Source organism: Stegastes partitus, unplaced genomic scaffold (genome assembly GCF_000690725.1).
Source record: "Stegastes partitus isolate 25-593 unplaced genomic scaffold, Stegastes_partitus-1.0.2 Scaffold784, whole genome shotgun sequence".
NCBI classification, from domain to species: Eukaryota; Metazoa; Chordata; class Actinopteri; family Pomacentridae; genus Stegastes; species Stegastes partitus.
Genome location: NW_007578515.1, coordinates 286,597 through 308,776, shown reverse-complemented (window position 1 = coordinate 308,776; position 22,180 = coordinate 286,597). Strand labels below are relative to the sequence as shown.

The 22,180-nt window shown below is 41.2% G+C and overlaps 1 protein-coding gene across 1 annotated transcript in view; it reads right to left on the bottom strand.

The window, feature by feature from the left end:
- The window catches only part of col14a1a (collagen, type XIV, alpha 1a), a gene marked incomplete at its 3' end in the record, with an annotated part of 185,450 nt that overhangs the window by 5,274 nt on the left and 157,996 nt on the right, over positions 1–22,180 (bottom strand). Inside the window, exons 38-42 of the mRNA XM_008292091.1 lie at positions 20,320–20,415; positions 19,756–19,809; positions 11,467–11,520; positions 3,490–3,543; positions 3,307–3,378 (exon numbers count right to left, since the gene is read on the bottom strand). Of these exons, the coding sequence (XP_008290313.1) occupies positions 3,307–3,378; positions 3,490–3,543; positions 11,467–11,520; positions 19,756–19,809; positions 20,320–20,415 (330 nt within the window). The remainder of the gene's footprint in view (positions 1–3,306; positions 3,379–3,489; positions 3,544–11,466; positions 11,521–19,755; positions 19,810–20,319; positions 20,416–22,180) is intronic.

Sequence of the window (22,180 nt, the reverse complement as noted above, 5' to 3'; positions counted from 1 at the left end):
GCTTTTTGCATGCTCAAGTCTACACATGATGAACAGCGGTTGGGTAGAAGAGGGTGACCCGAGCAGGATGACTCAGGGCTCTGGAACCATACAGCTGAACCACATCTCCCACACCAGTCCCGGCTTCCAGCTGCCGCTCAACATCGACCCACAGAGACCCGTCCCAGACATCCAGGCCAATGGCAAGCCCACCTCCCCCGTTTGCTCCAGACCCAAGATCCTGCTCCCGATGGCCCCCGAAAAAGCTGATGAGGAGACACTTGAAGCAGATGAAGCAGCTTGTTGCTTTCCAGAACATCCTGGTTGAGGTCATTGAGTCCAGTGGCGAAGAATGGCCCAAAAATTGTGACCTTTCAGACTTCCCGCACTGCAAGCTGCACATGGAGCAGTGAAACAAATGGTGTCTACAACAAATGCTTGTTGTAAAGAGACACTGTTCAGAGAGATTCTTCGTCATCCACACCTTTATAATTCATCTCATACAGAGTTGTAATTGAAGTCGTTGCTTCCGGAGTTTGGAGGTGCTTTGATTTGTACATGCTTTCCATTGATGGTGCTCAAACGGAGCAGGAAGTCCTAATTTCTCCAGACGTCCTGTGCTATGTTCGCCCACTGTTCTTGGCATACCTCGGGAACAATCATAATGATCGTGAACTGCTATATCCTGTAAAAAGTCACACCTATTTTAGTACTAACAGAACCAGATGTGCGTCTGCTGTCTGTTTTCAAAGACCCCATCAGTCATGCAGAAATCACAATGCGGACTTTGTGTCAAACTGGAAGCAAATCCTACAAGGTCACATCCTTACCTTTCGGTGAGAAAACACGTTTCTTTCAAATCATAAATTAGAATGCAGTTTAGCTGTATGGGAATATAATTTTTGGGAGACAGGGTTGTATATAAATCCACTGTCCTTCAACTAATTTCTCAGTCTATTGAGAGATTTGTCAGTAAGACTCGCTTCTGTCTTAAGGTCAGTTGTGTCACAATGAAGGAAAATGCTCAATTTCCCTCCAGCTTTAACTGGCAGGTATTTCACATAAAAACAACTTGTTAAAAAGAAAAATATTCTCTTGCAGCAAAGGATTGCAGGGGGCAAAACAGGGACTGAATAAGTAATTTAATGTTAAGGTAAATTTTGAAACTGAGGAGGAAGTTAAATAAGAGACCAAACCCCAGGAAAGTTGGATTGCTTTTCTTCTTCTTCTTCTTCTGTTTATGCATTAGCTGCATGTGCATACATTCATAAGCGTGTTTTTGTCTCGGGCGTCTCAGAAATGAGGCAGATGTGATCTCTCACCGGGTTTTTGTGTATATATGTGTGTGTGTTTGTGAGATGGGGAGAGACTAAGTGATTTATAGCTCTACTCTCTGAGCCAAACTTGCTGCTGGCCTGCAGAGCTGACCCAAGACTAGATTAGCTGTCACCAGCATCACAGTATCATCTGTTCCTGTTAGGATTACACAAAGTTTGGATCCCAGCATCTTCTCCTCAGCATACGGGCCTGGGCTTGTGCTTGTGTCACTTGCACAAATTCTTCTTCTTCTTCTTTTTAAAAAAACAATATCTGACTCAGTGCACTTCTGGAATTAAAGCTGGACCATAATATTATGATTTTCATTCATTATTCATTGAAAAGTCACCTCATGAGGTAAGTGTACCAGGATTTGTCTTGGATGACCTGAAAAGATCAGCCTGATTACTGTAGAAATATTGTCATATGAATAAATGATACAGTTAATAATATGATCTGTGCCTGATGCTAACAGGCTGTGTCCAGTTAGGAAAAGAGGAATCAGAACAAAAAGAAGATAAACGGTCCTCAAAACGACGAGCTCATTTCAGTAAACTAAACCAGCTCTGCAGCTCTGACATTGTTTTTCTCCAATAATTTTAGGGAGGCATAATGAAGAGAAAAAGAGAAAGTCGTGGAGAGGTCGTGTCCTCTTTTTTCACTGGCAATTTGTCTGAGTTATGTCAAACTCTCGTGGATGGATAATGTGAGGCTCGAGTTATCAGTCAACACCACAGGTCTCTTAGTAGGAGGGAAAACCAAACATGCATTTAAACCTCCCGTGTGAGGGCTGACTAATAAGGTTCAGGTCAAACAACAAAATGGCTTTCCATCTTTCCAGCCTACACTGTGTCCGATGGATTTAATTTTAGCGTTCTCAACAGGCTGTTTTAAAAGGATGGACGCAGCCTCTGGGTCTGAAAAGGGAAGTCAACATCGTAGTGCCTTAAGCCTTGATTATTCTCCTTACGGATGAGCACATGGATGGCTGTAGACAACCACAGATGAGTGCTTGTGATCGTATTTTTAGTCTGTGGAAAATTGTTCGGGAGACTCTGTTCCATACAGGTGCAGAAGATCATATCATTTCTGTACATATGCAATACTGCCAAGAATGCACACTATTGCCCTTATAGCATAGTCACTGCACGGACTGCATGTGAACGTCCATGAAGGGGTCCATGCAAACTCTTATGGCCTTGGTGAGATGACAAAATCTGTCATGCGGATCCTTTCCTACTTAAGGAAGCCTTGATTATATTCTGATGTAGATGCACACATGGACAGCTGTGGACAAACATGGATGCATACTTGTCATTGTATTACTTTTTAGTCAATGGGAGGGTCCTTGAATGACTTAGCTGCATAAATGTGCAGGAGGTTGCATCTCTGCCCTGCTGCCCTTGTGGTGTAGTCACTGTGCACACACGTACAATTCATCCAAGCGAAAGATAAATGATAAAACTACCTTATGCAGACCCTTGCGGAACCTCACGGGTAAGAAAAAAACAACACCTGCATTCTCTCTAACAGCCAGTAGGGGGCGACTCCTCTGCTTGCAAAATCCAGTCAGATTGCATAGAAGTCTATTAGAACGTGACTCTATTGCTCACTTGAACTGTTATCTCAGTGAACACTTTCTTGATGAGTTTACGGTCTTAACGGACAGTTTCAACCATCCTTCAATACAGCGTGACATTCATTTAGTTAATTATGGGTCAGTTTAGAGAAAAATAGCCGGTAAAATCAGGTACTTTTTGTAGGTCCAGGCTACCTTGTGATTGACACAGTTCCATCGTATCGCCATGCACAGCATCCTCAGGTTCTCCAGACAGATTCATTGCTTTTCTCCACAGCCGATTGCCGAGCTCAAGGCTTTACGACGGTAATCCACGAACCAACTGGTGACATCACGTTCACCACGTCTACATTTCTACAGTCTACGGTTCTCAAGCAAATGTGTTGGCAGACCATTCTTAAAACAAAACAAAACAAAACATCATCACTCACAGGGACTCCTTGTTCCCCTTGGGGTCCTGATGACCCACCTGGTCCTGGGGCTCCTGGTGCTCCCGGGGATCCCTGAGAGACAAACAATAAAAGAACGAAACAGATGGAGAAAGAAAAAGACTCAAAGCTATGGGTAGATTTCCAGATAAAAGGATGCTGAGAATAAAAAGAAAACAGACTTACACCAGGCCCAGGGGGCCCTTGTTGTCCCTGTGGTCCATTATTACCCGGCAGGCCCTGAAAGAGTGATTATAGGTCATAATTGTAGGTTGAACTTTCTTTTGCCTGAGGAATTTCCTGCAAGTTTTCAGACGATACTGACAGGGACACTGTTATTTCCTAATGCAATTAAGATATAAGCTGAAGACAACTCAGGAGCTCCTGCTTCTGCTGGTCAAAGTCCTAAACCTGCCTTGGAGCAATCTTTAATTTTTGGTTTCACTTATTCTTTCAGAAATATTATGCAAAACACAGGTTCAATCTTCGTGACTGCACAACCTGTACTTTGGTTGTCTCAAGGTGTTTAAAAGCATCTCTGCCACATAATGTCTTCTCCATGACGCTGTGGTTTTAAAGAACACATTAATATGAAACTGCAGCTCTCATTTCAGAAGCACGTCGGTAATTCTGCAGGCCGGTGTTTGACATATAATAACACGACATTTAATAACATGATGATGGTTTTGTTATATCGCAGCAGTTATGGGTCATTCAATCTGAACAAATTCACTGCTATTAATACACCGTTTGGAAGCTGAACTCGGCATCGGCTTGTTCTGGAAAACAGCTCAACCTGAGGTTCAGCTAATCCTTTCATTTCAGCTTGGATGTCTGTTAAACTTTGCGGTCACATATTGAGTCTGATGGACACTCCTTACAAGGTCTTCAATTTAGCCTCTGAGGGGGAACAAGCCATCCATTAAAAAGTCTAAAACTACTGAAAAATGGAGAATATGACGCAGATGAAGACAGAGTGTGCAGAGTCTGACCGATGTCTTTTGGCTGATATTATCCAACAATATTATTCGTCACAAAAATATCGGTATTGGCGTATATGTTGCCTACATGCACCAATATTAAAGCCTTTTGCAGAAAAAAGGTGCTTCAGAGTAAAACAGAAACCATCCTTTACCATACTCTCAGCACTGTCTGCAGCACATGTAGCAGAGCATGTACCACAGCTGAGCAGACAGTGTTGTGGAATGAGGCTTGATCAAAAAGTTTGTGCGTGATTCACGTGAACCGTCAGCAGCGTCTATCAACAGCAGGACCTGTGTTGCATGTTTGTGTGACCACTTCCTCGTGCACATCTACGTTTACTCCACAGAGCTTCAACTGAAGCAGAGAAGAAAATATTATCAGCAGCTGAGTCCATCCAACCTTCATGTGGTGGATCATCACTGCTGATGAGAGGTGGGTCTGCGGTTACCACCAAGAGAAGAAACAACAGTTTTTATAGCGTAATAGCTGCATTTTGCAAAATTGGATAAGACGGTCTACAGTCTACCAGAAACCTACTCATTGTTTTCTTCAACATGCATCAGGAATTCATAAAGACAAAGTTCTACTGTAACATCCTGAGGTGTCTGAGGGACAACATTCGGCTTTAACAATCTGAACTAAGGCGCGAAGCTCCAGCCTGGTAAATAATTGCTCGGCACCAAACCTACTTGACAGGTTCGTCTTCTGATTTGTGACTTCTCTCTCTCTGCTCAATTCTAGCAAAAGGGTTTTGACACAGTTTAAGAGATTCTGTGTTCATTGCGGACGGTGCTTGACATGTAAAAAAATGAGCGTGATCCAGGTCCTGGTTTTGATAGTGTGTGACAATTTGACTCATGAAAGTGTAAAAATATACATACCTATCTATGTGTGTAGGTGTGTATAACAGACCAATATATCCATCCATCCATCCATTATCTATACACAGCTTAATCCTCATTAGGGTCGCGGGGGGCTGGAGTCTATCAGACCAATATATCAATTTCTGAATTTTTTAATCTTTAAAATCGATATACACCCCAAAACTCCACCTTTTTTTTTTTAAGTTATTTTTTTGTGCCTTTTATTTTTGACAGTGCAGTGAGAGAGAGACAGGAAAGTGGAGGAGAAGGACATGTGGGAAAGGGTCATGAGCAGGATTCGAACCCATGACCTCCACATGGGGACTGTAGCCCTGCACATGGGACGCCAGCTCAACCCGGTGAGCTATAGCGACGCTCCATGACCTTTTTAACGCAATAATATAAAATGGGGAAGCTTTGAAGGAGCAACAATCTACATTAAGCAGTTTTCTCTTCTGATCATATATTCTGTTTATGTGTCATGTTTTGCTTGTACAGTTTCTAATCTCATTTAGCAAGCCGAAGATGGATGGCATATCAGTGAGGGGGAAAGAACTCTACTGTGGTGTCACATCCCACAATCGCCAAAGCATCTACAGCGAGAAATTTCACCTTCCAAATAAACACGGCAAGTTTGTGACTGCATAACAAAAAAAAACTGAATTCATTACACAATAACGTATGCACAAAAAGCTGAGTCGGTGTGTGAAAGCCGCTCAGCCAGAGACGCCCTGGTGTCGCACAGTAAACACTCGCTGCAGTCGGCCCTCTAATGGGACTCTGGAGGAGGCCTCACATCCTCCCGGCGCTCACTGAATCAAACGCATTTCACTTGGAAATCCTGTCAGACTGAGCAGACACACGTGTCATAAGAGGGAATCCAAAATTTTCAAACTTTACCAATCAAACAAGCATTTATTGGAAGGTTGGACAGAAGTCAACCTGATGTCACATTAAGAAAAAGCACATTTTCTATTGATTAATGGGAGTATTTTAGAGACGTAGTTATCTGTCTGCTGTTGGAGGATAATTTATACATACACACACCAACAACTCAAGAATTTATTACATGTTTTTGACTTTTCTAAATAAGAAATTCGGCCTCCTGCCTCCTCTCACAGAAGTGATGCTCATGAAAATGCGTTGTATTTTTGGAATCTGAGCAGCAACAGGTTTGCGCCCTGACCTATAGTCCACAAAATTGGAAGGAGGTTAATCTAATTCCAATTTATATCCACAAACAGTGTGCAGGTTGTGTCTGCGTAACCTCTATTAGCAACACAGAACTTTCTACTCATTTTAAACTTTCTGTGCAAAGGACTGTGTGTACCTTCCCCGCTGTTGCATAATTTACAAGTCATCAGTATATCCAAAATAACAAATGTGTGAACCGAAATGACTGCCTGGAGAAGAGCACCGGCGAGCTTTTATGAGGCCGGTTCTCAGGAAAACCTCGATCTACTCAGTCTGGTCTGGAGCTGGAAAGGTTCTGTAATAAGAACCAATGACAAAATAAAAGATTTACAGCTTTCCAGTGATTCATTTCACCGTGATACGAACGTATAAAGCACCCAGGAGACAGTTACTGTTGTTTCAAATGAGCTAACTGGCTGTTGCAGTGCACTTTTTGCCAGACTTGTGTTCTTTTTTACTCCAGCCAGACTGTTTTTGGCTTGTATACACCTCACTAAAAGTTTTGTAGAGTGTCCAAACAACTAGAGCGATACTGATACGTTTTACTGCGAATCAATACGGGGCTATCTGCTCTCCCTGCTCTGTATTGTACACATTGGATGATACAGGCTAGTGGCTGCTGTAAATCCCCATTAAAAATAAACCCCAAAATGCACCACGGGCTTTGTGAGTGACTATTCACTGACAAACGCTGCTTCTTCTTCATAATTACTGTTATTTTGCTATAATCTACTTCCTATATTGCTGTCAAATGAATGTTGATAGCAGAAATTGCTGAGGCATTGATAACATCTGATGATTTTTATCCACATTCCCGACTGCTTTCTGTGCATCCACTGCAAAAATAAAACATATTTACAGACAGACATCAGAGCTAATTCTGCAGCAATTACTGTACTGATTGGAAATATTTCCCATCTTGCATGGAAACTGAAATATAATTAGCTCTTCGTAATTCTACAAACATTTTCTTACTTTGATGCATTTACTCGTGCTGTGTGGGTTTGACTTTCCCTTGCAGGGGATCAGTAATAGTACATCCTATCCTTTCATCTGAACACGTGCATTGTGATATTTTTCTAATAGTCTCTGCAATAATCACAAATATAAAACACATCTGTAGCATCTCAATGACCAGTGAACGAGACACGTCTGTCATACTGTAATCAGTGCTACAAAGGAGACGTTTTCCTCGATTGATCACAACAAAGATGTTCCCTGATTAGTGATTTCACACAATTACACTCAATAATTTCACTGGTAAACATGTAGTGTGTTTAGTGGGCGCTGACACGGTGCCAGCTGGTAATGGCAAAATTTCAGGAGGATCGTATTTAGTTAAATTCAGAGAGAGGGTTAATAAACATTAAAACACTTGAGCTGTGCAGTGTTTAAAAAAACGTAAAGCTTTTATTTTACTTACATCTGATGGTCAATTGTTGCTTTGGTTTATTCTGCTGGATTAAATCGATTTTGACTAACAGACTATATTGATGGAGAATCTGAGAACGGCAGCATGTAGACCAACCTGAGTGTGTACAGAAAAACTCTGCAATAATAATAATAATAATAATAATAATAAAACCTGTGAAGGTATTTTTCACTGCAATATAAAATCCTGCACCTCTACAGAAACAGCACAAGGAGAGAACTCAGAATGTCTTTTATGCAGCATAAAACACATTTATAATGGCAAGACAAGACTACAAAAAAAAAAAAAGTAAAAGCAAAAGTTAGATTTCCAGGATTATTATTATTATTATTTTATAATAATTATTATTATTAGTAGTAGTTTTACAAAAACTCAACATTCTTTCAAATGTCCCACGTGTAATGGCTAAATGTCTGTTCTTAAAGTCCTTACGCAAATAACCACTCAGTCAGACGGAAAGAACGAGTCTACTCGTGTCTAAGTTGAACTAACTTAGTCTAAGTTGTGTTCGCCCCGTCTTTAATGAAGATCTCGACATAGAACAAACACACAGCATTACCTTCAATAGATGCACGAGCTCCCCCACGTCATTGCTCAGCGTCAGTTCCTATTGGCTGTTCATTCCAGAAATTCCAAGCCTTAAACTAAATGCAGGTACTAAATATATCCAAAGAATAATAACTGAATATGAGCATAAATGATCGAATAGAGAATGGCACCAACACCACGTGTTAGGAATGCTGGCAAAATGTTGGCTCTGTGTACTATAGATATTGTACCAGTCACATTTTTATAACCTCTACAAACTTTTCCTCTCTTCTCTGCTCATCAGCTCCAGAGGGATATTTCACTCTGCTGAATGTATCGTGCAGCAACATGCTGAGCATCTGCTGCTCTGGATGCTGTTTTGCTGCATTTGTTCTTCTCATCGAGTACGCTCTACTTTCCTTTCAGTCTCTCTAATTTGTTTCCTGTAATTATCTCCTTGGCTGAAACGTCCCTTCATTTCTGCCACTTGACTGTTGGTCACAGCTGAGTCACTTCTTGGTTGCATTAAGAAGCAATTTATTTATTTATTTTTGTATTTTACAGGATCTTGTAATACTGATGAAATATCACAATTTACAGCTTAGACTTGGGTAATTTTCTAGATGGAACCATAATGATTAGTTCAAGAACCCTCGAAAAGGTGAAAATTCAGGAATGTCTTCTGTTTTGACAGTTTCTGGCTCAGATAAATGGAAGAATTTTGGCCTTTTATTTATTTATTTTTCGAGAAAACAAGGCTTCTAATGAAACTGCTCCCCAACTTCTCCAGTGTTGGGGTCCTGGTGCTGCTCCTGCACACTGTAAAATACAACAGTCACACCTTTGCTTTTCTTTCTGCGACGTGTCATAATGTCTGCTGTGAAAAATAATGAATAGTTGAAGTGTTTTTGATAACAGGTGGTAACCTTAGTTCAGCCTGTGGTAGAGTTTAGCAGAATGTAAGACAGCTATACGTTCACATTTAAAGGCAAAAGTTCTCTACAAATATTTTCTCACTATCTGACTTGTGAACATAGAAAAAAGGCACATGCTAGAACTTAGCAAACAATCAAGCATCAAACTGAGCTTCTATGATAAAGTTATTAAAGCCCTGAGTCAAAAACAAGACAGAAAGAACCCATGTCTGCAGTATTTAGTTCCAGTGGATGACTTAACGTTATACACGGTTTTGTTTTTTTTTTTTATTCAAAAAGCTAAAAATCTCCACGTCAGTGTTAAGCTGTGAGAGCTTGTGTCCATATCTGCTGCATGCAGACTGACAATACAGTGGGAGTTTGACGGAGACAATGTTGAGAAGAGCTAAAGGCGTAAGGAGAAGTATTTAGGATAACATGGAAACATCTAAAGTGACACAATCCCGCGGATGTGTTGTTCAGCGTTTGCCAGACTTCCCTGCTTCATCAGTCTGATTCCTCTGGTTTCTTACATGCAGTGGGAACAGACCAGACTTTGCCAACAGTCAGATGAAAGAAAACAAATCCTGCTGGAAACGGATTTGAAAAAATGATAATACAGATGTAAATTCACGACGCAGAGGTTGCCACTGGCTCCTTAAACAAAGCAAAATATGAGTTAATTCGCTCAAAGTTCATGAACTCCAAACCTCTCTGTGTTCTGAAGGAAGCCACATGACAAAGCCTGAAAACTATCTCTGACTTGTTCTGACAACCGCCGCCGAGGACGACGAGCGTCTGGACGCTGCCAGCGAAGAGACAGCAGATGGATGACGTGCCGGGTCTTTCTACCTCTCCAGGAGCCCGGCCAGGACGAAGCTCTTCTCTTATCGTATTACATATTTGGACAAAAACCTCCCTTTCGCTGCTCGCTGACACATTACCCTCTGGCTGCGTTTCTGATTTTGGTATTTACAGCCCAGTTGGGCATTGTAAGGCCGGATTTCGCTGTCAGCATCAACTACAGCCAGCTGGTATCACAGAGGCCTTTATGAATGGGATCTCAGCTATTGTGAGTGTTGTGTTCAAAACCTGGGCAGAACACCGAGGAGAGGATACGTAGGGCTTTATGAAAAGATATAAAACCAAACAGACAAACACAGCTGGGCATTTAGATACTGTACAACGCTGGAAAAGTGCCAGAAATATTTTCACAAGAAACTTCACATCTGAAATATCGAGATGTGATGTTTTCGGTTTTAGCTTTTTACTGCAGTCGTTTGTCCTGTTTTTGCCCTAAATGTCTTCCATCATCAGTTTCTTTTCACCTTCCTTTTGCAGTTTGTATTTAGTATCTATAAAAACAAACACATCACTGGTTGTAGATTAAAGTTTTGAAATATCAGGAAAATTGTAAAATCTGTTTTTTATATCAGCGCATCGTTTTTTTTATAATGACTTGTAATTTCACTGTCAATTCCCACCTTTTTATTGCTCTTATTATTATTTTTCTAGTATTAATTTATCACCTGAACTACCTTTACCTTACCTGACACCTTTGATCAAAGGCAGAAAGGAGAAGAAAATGATCAGCTTTTTAATTTTCTGACAGTCCTTCAACTACTCATCTTTGTGGTGCACTTCAATCCAAATCTAAGCTTGAAATCAAGACATTTCATCATAATGACTGTATTCTACATGCCAGCTGAATTGCAGACGAGCAAAGAGGAGACAAACGTAGAAACACATTTAAAATCTACAGTACATGCAGCACCTTGTAGGTACTTGGAAAAGTTTGTACATGTTGAGTCCAGTTAATTTTTTAATTTTGCAAAATGTAAACGACTTTTGTTTTTCCCGTCCCTTTAATGATTTATGGCATTTTAAGTTTGCACAAAGGACATCTCTGAGTTCTCTCTACTTCTAGTCATGATTGTCCTGTTTCCATTATTATATCTGTATTACATCTGTGTATATTTATCTCATCCATAGCACAGGTTTTTTAAAAGTGTACCTGACAGAAACTGCCTTCTTCTCACAATTTCAGGATGGTGTTTTACACCCTATTCAGCCGTGTACTAAATTTGAAAAGATTTATTGTGTCTACATCTCTATTGACACTCACATCAACACATACTGCATCTCAGACTGCAGCTGAATAAATCTACAACATCTCTGTACTTTGCTGTAATACGAACAACCGAAGCTCGCAGCAACCAGCAGAGGTGATATCAGTCAGGCGTCTTACCCTCGCTCCTGGTGGACCATCTCTACCAGGTGATCCAGGACCTCCAGGAACACCCTAAACAGAACACAGACAGATGGGGATAAATTACTATAAAAATACAGACTGAGGTTAACAGACAGTGCAGCCATTACTTAGACGTTTCCTTCAAATTTAAAAGGAGGGAAAAAAAGCAGAATTTGAACTTCTACTGTGAACTTTTTGTGATTGAATTGAAAAGAACATCAAGTGTTTATCATTAAATGACATTTTTTGTCACAGAAACTGAGAGTTCCATGTTAAAATGAGTGGAATTTGTGATTTTAATTTGTGATTTTGTGTCCAGGATCACCGCAGAAATCAATCAGTCCTCAAGATCGGGTTGTCCAACTTGTGAACTCATCTCCTTTATGACTGTACTTACGGTCCTGAACCTGTCATTTGCTGAATCACCTCCACTATAACGAGGACGGTCTTTTTTCATAAACTTTCTCACAGTAATTAAGATACATGTGTGCATTCAACCAAAGGTCAGAACAGCTGAGGGTCTGCGGTCCTGCTCATCGATGCTTTGACTGCAGTGGACATAAATTTGATTTGTGGAAAGAAGCACCTTCCAACCCTCCGGCTGCCGGCGACCCTGCTGCTCCGTCTCCTGCCCCATTTCCCCTCCATCCACCTCGCTGCAGGTCAGCGCACACGGCCGGCTCCAAAACACAGCCACAGATTAAGTGTGGAGCCGATTTATCTCTGCACTTCAGTATTAGTGGAAGGCTCATAAAACAGGACAGTTAACACTGTTAAAGGTTCTACAAATTACAGGACGGGGGCTGCAGAGGACCGGCCTCGTATGATTAATGAGGTGCTGTTGTTCAGATGTTGGCCGATGTTCATTCTCCCAAGACGTCTGCAATAACGTCTCCCCCGTCGCTTTCACTCACATTCCTACAAACCTCAACAAACACACAGAGAGCAGGGAAGTAAGCCTCCGTCTGCACACAGATAATGTATATCATGTCTATATATGACTGGGCGCTAAAGAACTTGAAGTGTAAAGTGAGGATGGGAGGATCTGAAGGGAAAGAATGCAGTCTGGTGGTGAACGTACAGCCGGCGAAGACACAAAATAACAGCTTAAACTCAAACGATCAAGTTTCGATCAGCAGATACTTGAAAATGAGAGAGAAGTATTACTTTTAAATATGAATTTCGTGGATAAGACTGAACCAAGTGACTATCCTCTGCATTGGCGCTGCAATGATTTAAATCTGTAGATGGCTGTTTAAAGTGTACCATTATTATTATTATTATTTATTGTTTGCTTTCCTTCTTTTCACTTTTTTTGTCGTTTCAATTTTATTTATTTACTCAGTTGTTCTCCGTCGTGGGATGTGAGGAGAGGAAACGCTTTGTTAGCTTGACTGATATGATCACTTTTGCGTTAGTTGTGTATAACAGACCGATAAATTGCATTTTTGTATCATAAAAAAAAAAAAGACACTTATTTAAAAAAACTAAAAAATTGATTTGCATGTGCTAAGCTTGTGGGTGACACGCAAACATGAAGCATGAAGGGGTTGGTTGCTTAGTTGTAGAAAACAAGAGTTAGAGAAGAACGACACTGGAAAAAAGTAAGACCAGAGATTTGCTCGCAGAGACAAGACGGTCAGCAACGTCTGTAGCCGAACTCCATATTGAATTAACCGCTATTAGCTGAGGCTGACGTCTTGTATTGCTCTGAGAAACAGTCACAGTCAAGTCCTGAGTTTGGAATTAGGCCGTCAACATGTCAGCGTTTTAAAAAGACGTAACCGTGACAGGGAACCCAAGTCACTTACAAAGTAGCCCTGCCCTGAAACCTCGCCTGCTTTATCATCTATTTTACTGTAAGTGGGTCGATAATTTAGAGAGTTAACATCATGCCGCATTAAAGGAGACGTAAAGCTACAGGTTTATTCTGTAAACTCATTTGGACAATGTTTACTGAGGTAACAAATCAAGAGAGAAATATATAGGGGTCTATATAACCTGGCTTCTTTTTGCAACCAGACCAGTCGCCACCTGCTGGCTGTTAGAGAGAATGCAGGTTTAAGGCAATTCAGTGTTGGACTTTCCAGACTTAGAAGCTACTTCCATCTTTTAAATACAGCCTATGGTTTTGGTCCAACAACATAATCCCAGATTTTTCGAGGCAAAACAGCATCAGACATGTTTCTGAAAGTTTGTTTTAGGAGTCTAAAAACTCCAGAGTAGCGTCAATGCAGAAGGTATATATTAGCGTGGATTTAGCCTCAATTACACACTAATTATGCAATATTCAGTATGCAATGACTATGCATTCAGGTATTTCATTGTTTCTTAATAAATTATTCCTAAAACATGAGACGCATCGAGAATAATGTGAGCGGGAAGGCCAAAGAAATAATCGGAATCCAAGAGGGCAAGTAATTCTGATTCACCACATTAGCCTTGGGATCACTTTGCCGCAGGACGACACACACACACACACACACACACACACACACACACACAGCCCTGAGTTTCTCAGCGAACAGCAGATTAAACCTTGAGGAAGACAGGAAGGGGGAACTATAAGTGGCGACTACATGCATCTGTAGAAGATCCAGCAAGAAGTTTAAATTATTGCCACACACATAAAAAACTACATAACCTCCATCCATCTCGCAGACAAAACAAAAATTATTACTTGATAACACACCCACTGGCTGATAAACAGAATGAAAGTGAGCGATAACACACACACACACACACACACACACACACACGCTTGGCTATTCATTGCAGCCGCATTTTTCACTGTCAAATTGAAACGGAGGTGGAAGGGACGACAAGGTTACGTTGTATTTACTGCAGCGAGAGAGAAACAGGAAAACGGGGGGAAGAGAGGGAGAGTAAGTAATTGATGCTTTAGAGTTGTGAGATTCTCTGTGGTCCCTCGTATATTACAACAGGGCCCTGGAAGCTACAATATTCCCCCACTGAGCCACGCACACATCCATTCATATTCCTCTCTCTGACAAAACACATTATTACTCAGTAACACAGCGCAGCACAGGGCAGCACTGCCAGCTTTTATTAATAGGACTATGCAGGCGCTGGTAGATAGTGCTGCATCAAGGAGCGCCGCAGCTCTCTGCGAACTCCTTCAGAGACTAGTTGTTCTCGCCTCCTGAGAGCATCCACCGTTACTTCCGCTCATAAAAATTAAACAGGTCCAGCAGAGGCAAACATTTTGGAGTGTGGCGAATGGATTGTGGTCTCATCAAAACTCGAAACAAAGGGAAAATTTACAGATTTAAACTGACAAGAGCAGAATAAAAAATAAAAAAACAAACGTCCAAAGGAGCAGCCACGAGGACTGTCAACAGCAAAAACTTTGCAGCTGCTTCTGCCAGTTTATCCGCATCAGCGCTATAATCAACACCTGTCCAATTAAGGCAAATATTATTGTCATTATCATATTTGAAACATTTTCCCTTATAATTAAGACCCTGTTGACTCAGAGGACTTTGGGGAGATAATCAGCACGGCTACCCAGGCATTAAATCAACCCCTGAGCGTGATTAAAGGAGAGAACTGCAGGGACGGCTGAAGGAAATGACCATCCCATCATAGCACGATGTGCACTGAAGCCAGATCGATGGATCAGTTTGACGTGATCAGCGACTGCAGCAGCTTGTGCTCACTGGTGGAGAAAATAAAAAATAACGTCGTTCACTTTCTCAAAATCAAAACTTTTGCCATGTCAGCTCCACGTGAAGAGCTCGACTGCAGCTAAAGTGAATTTAAAATCCACTCATTTTCTACAACGTCGTATCCCCATCAGTTGTAGTGGCTTGTACAATGATACCCTGAATAGAAGAAAGAAGAAACAACAGCTTGCTGCCAGTCCTTCTCAGATCTTATGGAGACAGAAAGCAGGAACACTCACAGAGAAGATCACAACCCCTTTAACTTTCATGCAGTCTCTGGCCCTGCACCTATAAAGCCCTGCACCTCTTTTGAAACAGCGCAGCCTAAAACAAAAGGAATCACTGCATTAAACATTTTACTAAGGGCCCACAGGTGGGACTAATATTTTACTAAATTTTTACAGGCTTTACAAAATAGGTGTTTTTTCTACCACACTGCAGCTCTAAAAAGGTGTTTCACCATGCTGAATGCATCTTACAACAACCTGCTCCTGTGCAGACCGTTTATATGCCATGCTGCATTTATTTTATTGTTCAAACTGGTTCAGTTTTCCTCACAACCTCCCTTTTCATCTCCTCTGTGCTCTGTGGAAGCACCGTCTGCAGTTCACCTGAGGACGCAGTCAGGATACAGGATTTAGTGCAAATGGTTTATTTTTGGTGAAATTTAAGAAGAAAATTTGAGTGATTTTGATGAAATACCACAGGTAGTTTATCCCAACAGAAATGCACATCCACCATGGTATGCTAATGGTATGTCATCCATCCATCCATCATCTATACAACGCTTAATCCTCACCAGGGTCATGGGGGCTGGAGTCTATCCCAGCTGACTCAGGGCGAAGGCAGGTTCACCTGGACAGGTAACCAGTCTATCACAGGGCTACACTTAGAGACAGACAACCAAGCACACTCACATTCACACCTACAGACAATTTAGAATCACCAATTAACCTCAACATGTTTTTGGACCTTGTGGGAGGAAGCCGGAGAACCCGGAGAGAACCCACGCTGCACGGGGAGAAGATTCCGGTGCCCCCACCGTGACGCGAACCGGCGACCTTCTTGCTGCGAGGCAACAGTGCTACCAGCTGCGCCACCCTGCAGCCCAATGGTATGTCAGAAAGTTGAACATCTGATCATTCTTATTGTTTTTTTTTATAGTTTCTGTCATTGATAAATGGTGTAATTTTGCAGATATTTTAGAAGTAAATCAAGCTTTTGAAACCTGCTGGTGGCTTTGGGGTTTCAGAGGGTTAACTGTGAGTTTAGGCGCTAATAAATGATATAAAAAACATTTCTTCCCAAGGGGTTGAGGCACGCACCACATGGCTACTTAACAAAATAAATCTTTAGGAAAATATCACAAGTTACATCATGATATTCCAACTTTTAAAACAGCTGATGCACCCAGATAATGCTGTATGCAGAACAGGGCTAGAGTTCAGCTCCATCCTCAATGGACTCTCCCTGTCAGGAGACTATAAAGGCATTATGGGTGTTCTTTTTCCAGTTCGTAAGTTTGATAGAAGCCACTATTTCTGCTGCGGAGCAGTTAGTGCTGCATCAGGGTCGACTCTGACTCAGTGTGCCCGAGCAGGCAGGAGCTGAAAGAACTTTTAGGGATGCTTCTCTGCCACATTTCTCCTCCTTCAAACAAGAAATTGTCTGCAGGAAAACACACACAAGCAATTCTCATTCAAGCATGTGCACATTATCTGTTATTATTTTAAGCGTAACTGCAACAATGAGCTTGTCAGCCGAGACTGCAAAACTGATTGAGAAGAAATAGGAATATTATCTGGCAGGAAACACTCCGCGACAACAATAAAATTCATTTTGCAGTGTTTTGTGTTGCTGCTGTGAAATCTTCAGTGATGTATTCACTATTTAAGCTCACTAGTTCAGTTGGAAACAAGCTGTCTTCAGTTAATTAGACTGATTAGTTTTCTCCTCTGTGTTTGTTCTGGCGTTGCTGTGAGGACATAAATCTGTTTATACAGTTACATTCTGGAGATTTATCTGCCTTTGGGGGACAAATATTGAGTTTCATGACATAAATAAATAAATTCTGAGGTGAAGGTGTGCTTTAGGGTTGGGCAGGGGTTAAATTGGGGTTTGTGAGGAGGGGAAGTGAGCTCAGGGTCACTGACTGTAGTGTGGAAAGTAGAAATAGGAGCCGTTTCTTCAGCAGTGAAAACGACCCGTTCTGTTCAGTGGACGTGGATTGTCCAGAGTCGCACAATTTCTGTATTAGAAAAGATCTTCTGCAGTTCCGTTTTCTAAATGTCTTTTAAGCTAAACAACAAATTTAGTTCCACCTCCATGGTTTTGGTAAAATTCCCCATGTGGCTTAAAATTAAGTCTATCTAAAAACCCAGATACTAAAAAAAAAAAAAAAAAAAAAAAAGATTTGGTTGATGCAACATTTTAATTGAATTTGAAGAAAAAAAAGTTTACCTCCATGAAAGGACAATAACACAATCCTCCAGACCTAAACTCAAATACAATGCAGTTTGTACAGTAACAGTTTTACAGGATAATAAATAGTTTTAATTATCAGACTGGCTTTCTGTTGCCATATTTTTATTTTTTATTTACGTCAGATAACTTAATGTAATACCTCTCTCACAAAAATTACTGCATTTAAGCTGCAAATCTGAAAATAGCTCACAAACCTTTACAGTGATAACCTGCTTAATGTGCACAACCCCCCAAAAAACACCTACGGTGGTTCTCCAGAGGAAACCGCATTTGGACTTTTGTTGAAAACACATTAAAAAAAGAAGATCCTGAGCATAAAGCGCTTTGATACCAATGATTTGAACTGTGAATTTGTACTTTAGGTTGATAACTTTATGTCAGATCACAATGACAAGTAATGACTCTTCCCACCGATTAATTGAATGCAAGGTAATAATAATAACGATAATAATAATAATAATAATAAATAAAATTGAATTTACTTATTTAGATAAGCCTTTTAAATTGCTAAGATTATTTCGATGGGCTGAGTTGACATAATAATGTTAGTAATTGCATTAACTTCAGAATGTGTGTATTTTAAAGTCATACTTCTGTTTTAAAACTAAATTCAAGTTGAGGAAATTGAATGAAATCGGCTCGATAACTAACTTTTTCTCTTTTTTTCCCCCCTCTCTACCTACTAAATAATAGAACAATTTATTTTCCAAATTTACCAAATTAAAAACCTATGCTCATAATTATGGTAAATAAGTACATAACAACTAAAAAAAATCCTTTTGAATGAAATGAAAATATAACTTGGAGAAACTTAATTTTTTTGAATGAATAATCAGCTCATAACTCAACTTATTTTATGCTGCCAATTACCAATATGTTTGATTCCTCTCACTCAGAGTTCTTATTGGTTTGACATGTTTTCATTAGAAGGTTGATGCAAACTGTTCATTGTTGGATATCAGCAGTTGGACTTGAGCTCTGGTGGGATTCATTTAAAGCAACTTCTACAGTTTAAGTCAGTGTAATGTCCGAGGAAGTGATGGAAACATGGCGGCGCTTGACTGACTCACAAAATGTCTTATTTGTGATTGTAGTTGGGTGACAACACAATTATACAATTCCCCGCACAGACCCGCCCGACTCCAACCTAAGTAAGGCTCTAATTAAGCATAAAGATCGGCAGCTGGTGTGCGGAGCCCTGAAAGTACGAGACAGTCAACGGCCGCTGTTTGCAAAAAGCAATAACTGTGTCTTGCAAGCATGTTCCTACAGAAACATGTTAAAAAATAAAAAAGAATTCCATCACCTCAATTATTCTAATGAGCACATAAATGACAAAATCTTCCTTTAAAAACAATATCTTCCCCCCGGTGCAGAGCCACCGGAGCAGTGACTCTGTCTGTGCTGATATCCAGAGCTCCCAGTAGAGCACCATTAAATTAATTCAGCATTACCTTTGATTGGTTCACTGCCCAATAATGGAGACGCTGGTAATGATTATTCACATCCCAATGATTCCATTAGACTGCTCCCTGTCCACGTGTGTGTGTGTGTGTGTGTGTGTGTGTGTGTTTCGGCAACAAAACACACACACACACTGAACATTTCCATCCATCTCCCTCTCATCATCATCATCATCATCATCGTCTGCCTTAACCTCTCCTCCTCCTCCTTCTCTCTCGCTCCTCTACATCGTGCAGCAAACTCCACATCAGTCTCAATTACAACCATCTGCGGTCTAAAATATTAATAAAACACAAGAAAAAAATAATGAAAAATGGATTGAATTCACAGAAATATGCCTTTATGGTGCAACAAGTCTCCTTCCCGCGAGCCTGCAGGGCACCTCGGTGATAATAGATGTAGAATTAATTTGTATTCTCCACACAAACACACAGAGCAGAACAATTTCTAGACGTGCAGACACGGCTGGGTTTGTTATAACGCAACTCACTTTAGTTCCTTTACTGAAGACAAAACCAGAAGTAGAAACACTGACAGGTTTAGAACTAGTTGCCCCTTTGGGTTGGAATATTGGGACTCGTATCAGCATCACAAACACACACTTCAAAAACTGTGTCTCACCGTCACAATCATTTTTAGGAAATGTTCTTACCATTGGCCCGGCGGGACCGATCTCTCCTCGCTCGCCCTTCTCCCCACCAGCTCCCTGTAAAACAAACAAGTCACTGCATCTCGGTGGGACTCGTGTTCGTCTCGATTGCTACCGAAGGACTGGAAAAGCCAACATCAGTTATCTTAATAAGACGCTGGGCCACCACAAGTCCCCAGAACAGCTTCAGACTGCTTTGGACAAGATCCTACCAATGTCTGGAAGTCTATTTGAGGCATATGTCAACATTTGTCCGTTTATACTGGCAGGCGTTAGACGGCTCAACATAAAGTCCATTCATAGCTGCACACAATTTGTCAACCTACAGGAGGAAGGTAGGAACATAATGGCAACCAGTAACTATGATACCAGCATGATTTAACGTATGGGTGATACTTGGGAATAATAAAACTTTTGGTTCCATATTTGTCTTGAGCAAACATTAGGACCACAGCTGTTTGTTCTAAGAGAGGCGTCATAAATTATTCTCATTTTAATGCTACAGTAAATGTGGAAATTTACAAAATGTGCCACTGAACTCCTCAAAATATGGCAGCCAAGTCTTACCGGGGGTCCCTGAATGGAGAGTCCACTGGGTCCCTGAGGACCAGGGGGTCCTGGTGGCCCAGCAGGACCAGCTTCTCCCACGGGCCCCTGAGGTCCCTGTTAAAACAACACAAGTAGAAGCTTAAGATGACACGGAAGTTTGACCTATTTCAGAGAAAGCTACAAAAAAATCAACTCTAAACCGTGGAGACCCTGAACAGATGCTACTAGCAGATAGTTGGAGGCTCAAAGACTAAAAGAATTTGACTAATCTTCATATAAACGTGACTAAAATGAGCGTATCAAGCATTGTTGGTTCAGCAATGGAAAGTAAACATCCACAGAGTTGGCAAAAGGCTTGAAAATGTCAAATTTCTGCAGGTTTGTGTTTTGCTTGTTCAACAGGTGTTTGAAAAATTGCTCTAGTGAGTCTGTCCTGTGTGATTGTGTTCAGGCTGACGGTTGCCAGGTGTTAAGAATCAGGTTTTAAGAGCAATTATTAATCCACACCACTTTATTTCATATTTACATATTTTAATCCTGCACATCTGAACATATAAAACCGACATGACAGTTCCAAGTCTGAGCTGCAGTTATGCCCAAAATGATTCATATCCGTGTCAAATTGTGGTTGATGGTGGCTGGAAGTAACGTAAAAAAGGACAAAAGACATTAAGACATTGTGTTAGAGATGTTACACATTTATCTACAGATTTAAAACTGTTTTGAAGCTTTTTTGTTTTTCACGTTTTTTACTAAATGTTTGATGTCCAAAATTATTCATACCCCCTTCTCATGGTCACTGTCGGTCTTCATTTGCCTCCACATTAATGAAATAGTTAATAAATCACTAATCGTCTCTCTGCATGTCTTCACTGGGATGTTGCTCCTCTTTGTGATGATCTCCAGCTTTTTTTTTTTTAGCTTGGAGGCTTCTTCTCCATCACTCTTCTCAGTGGATTCAGCTCTGGACTCTGGCTGGGCCACTCAAACATCTTCAAGTGTTGGGGTTCTAGCTGAGTTGGGCAGTTTAATGGCTTGTTTGTTATGCTGTGATGTGCTGTGCATGTTTTTTCAGGCTGGGCGAGGCCGTGGCCGAGGAGGACTCACTCGCTAATTCACCTCACCTGCCTCCTGTTGCAAGTTTCTCCCCGCAATGCAGTGTCAGACGATTCACTCTGCTTCGAGCGGTAGATCGGCCAAAGAACAGTTCTCTAGATCTCGAGTTGTTGTTTGTTTCTGGTTGTTGTACTGTTCTTCTCGTTTCCTTCGCCTACCCTAGAGCCTCCTCTCCAGCCCTGCCACCACCAATCAGCCACCAGCCGCAGCACTCCGGTTCGCATTCACGGGTTTCTGAGCACTTTTCCCCTGGAGCATGGACTTCCCCCGCACTGGACCACTTCCCTGGAGTCCCTGGATCCCCCCTCACCTCCTCCACTGAAGGACCTACGAGCACCAGCACTCCTCTACCCCCCACCTCCTCGGTGTCCCACAATAAACCTTTTTGTTCCTCTGTTGCATTCTAACACACATCAGGAGTATCTCCTATCATCAAGCTGTTTTCTGTCTACCATTCCTTGGCCACATCAGCTTTATGTTTTAGATCATTGTTGCCCGAGGATGAGTTTCTCTTCAGACTGCGTGATGTTTTCCTGCAGAATCTTTCTCTCATGATGCTGTTTACTTGGACATGGTTGGCTGATCCTAAACCATCACATTCCCACCACCGTGTTTGACTGAAGGGATGCTGTTCTTAGGGTTGAATGCGTCTCCTTTCTTTAAATCCAAACAACATCTCATCCCACCACATAACCGATGAGCAGCAGCTTTCTTCTTCGTCCAGCTGAGCTTTTGTGTGTCTGTATTGAAGAGGTGGAGTCCT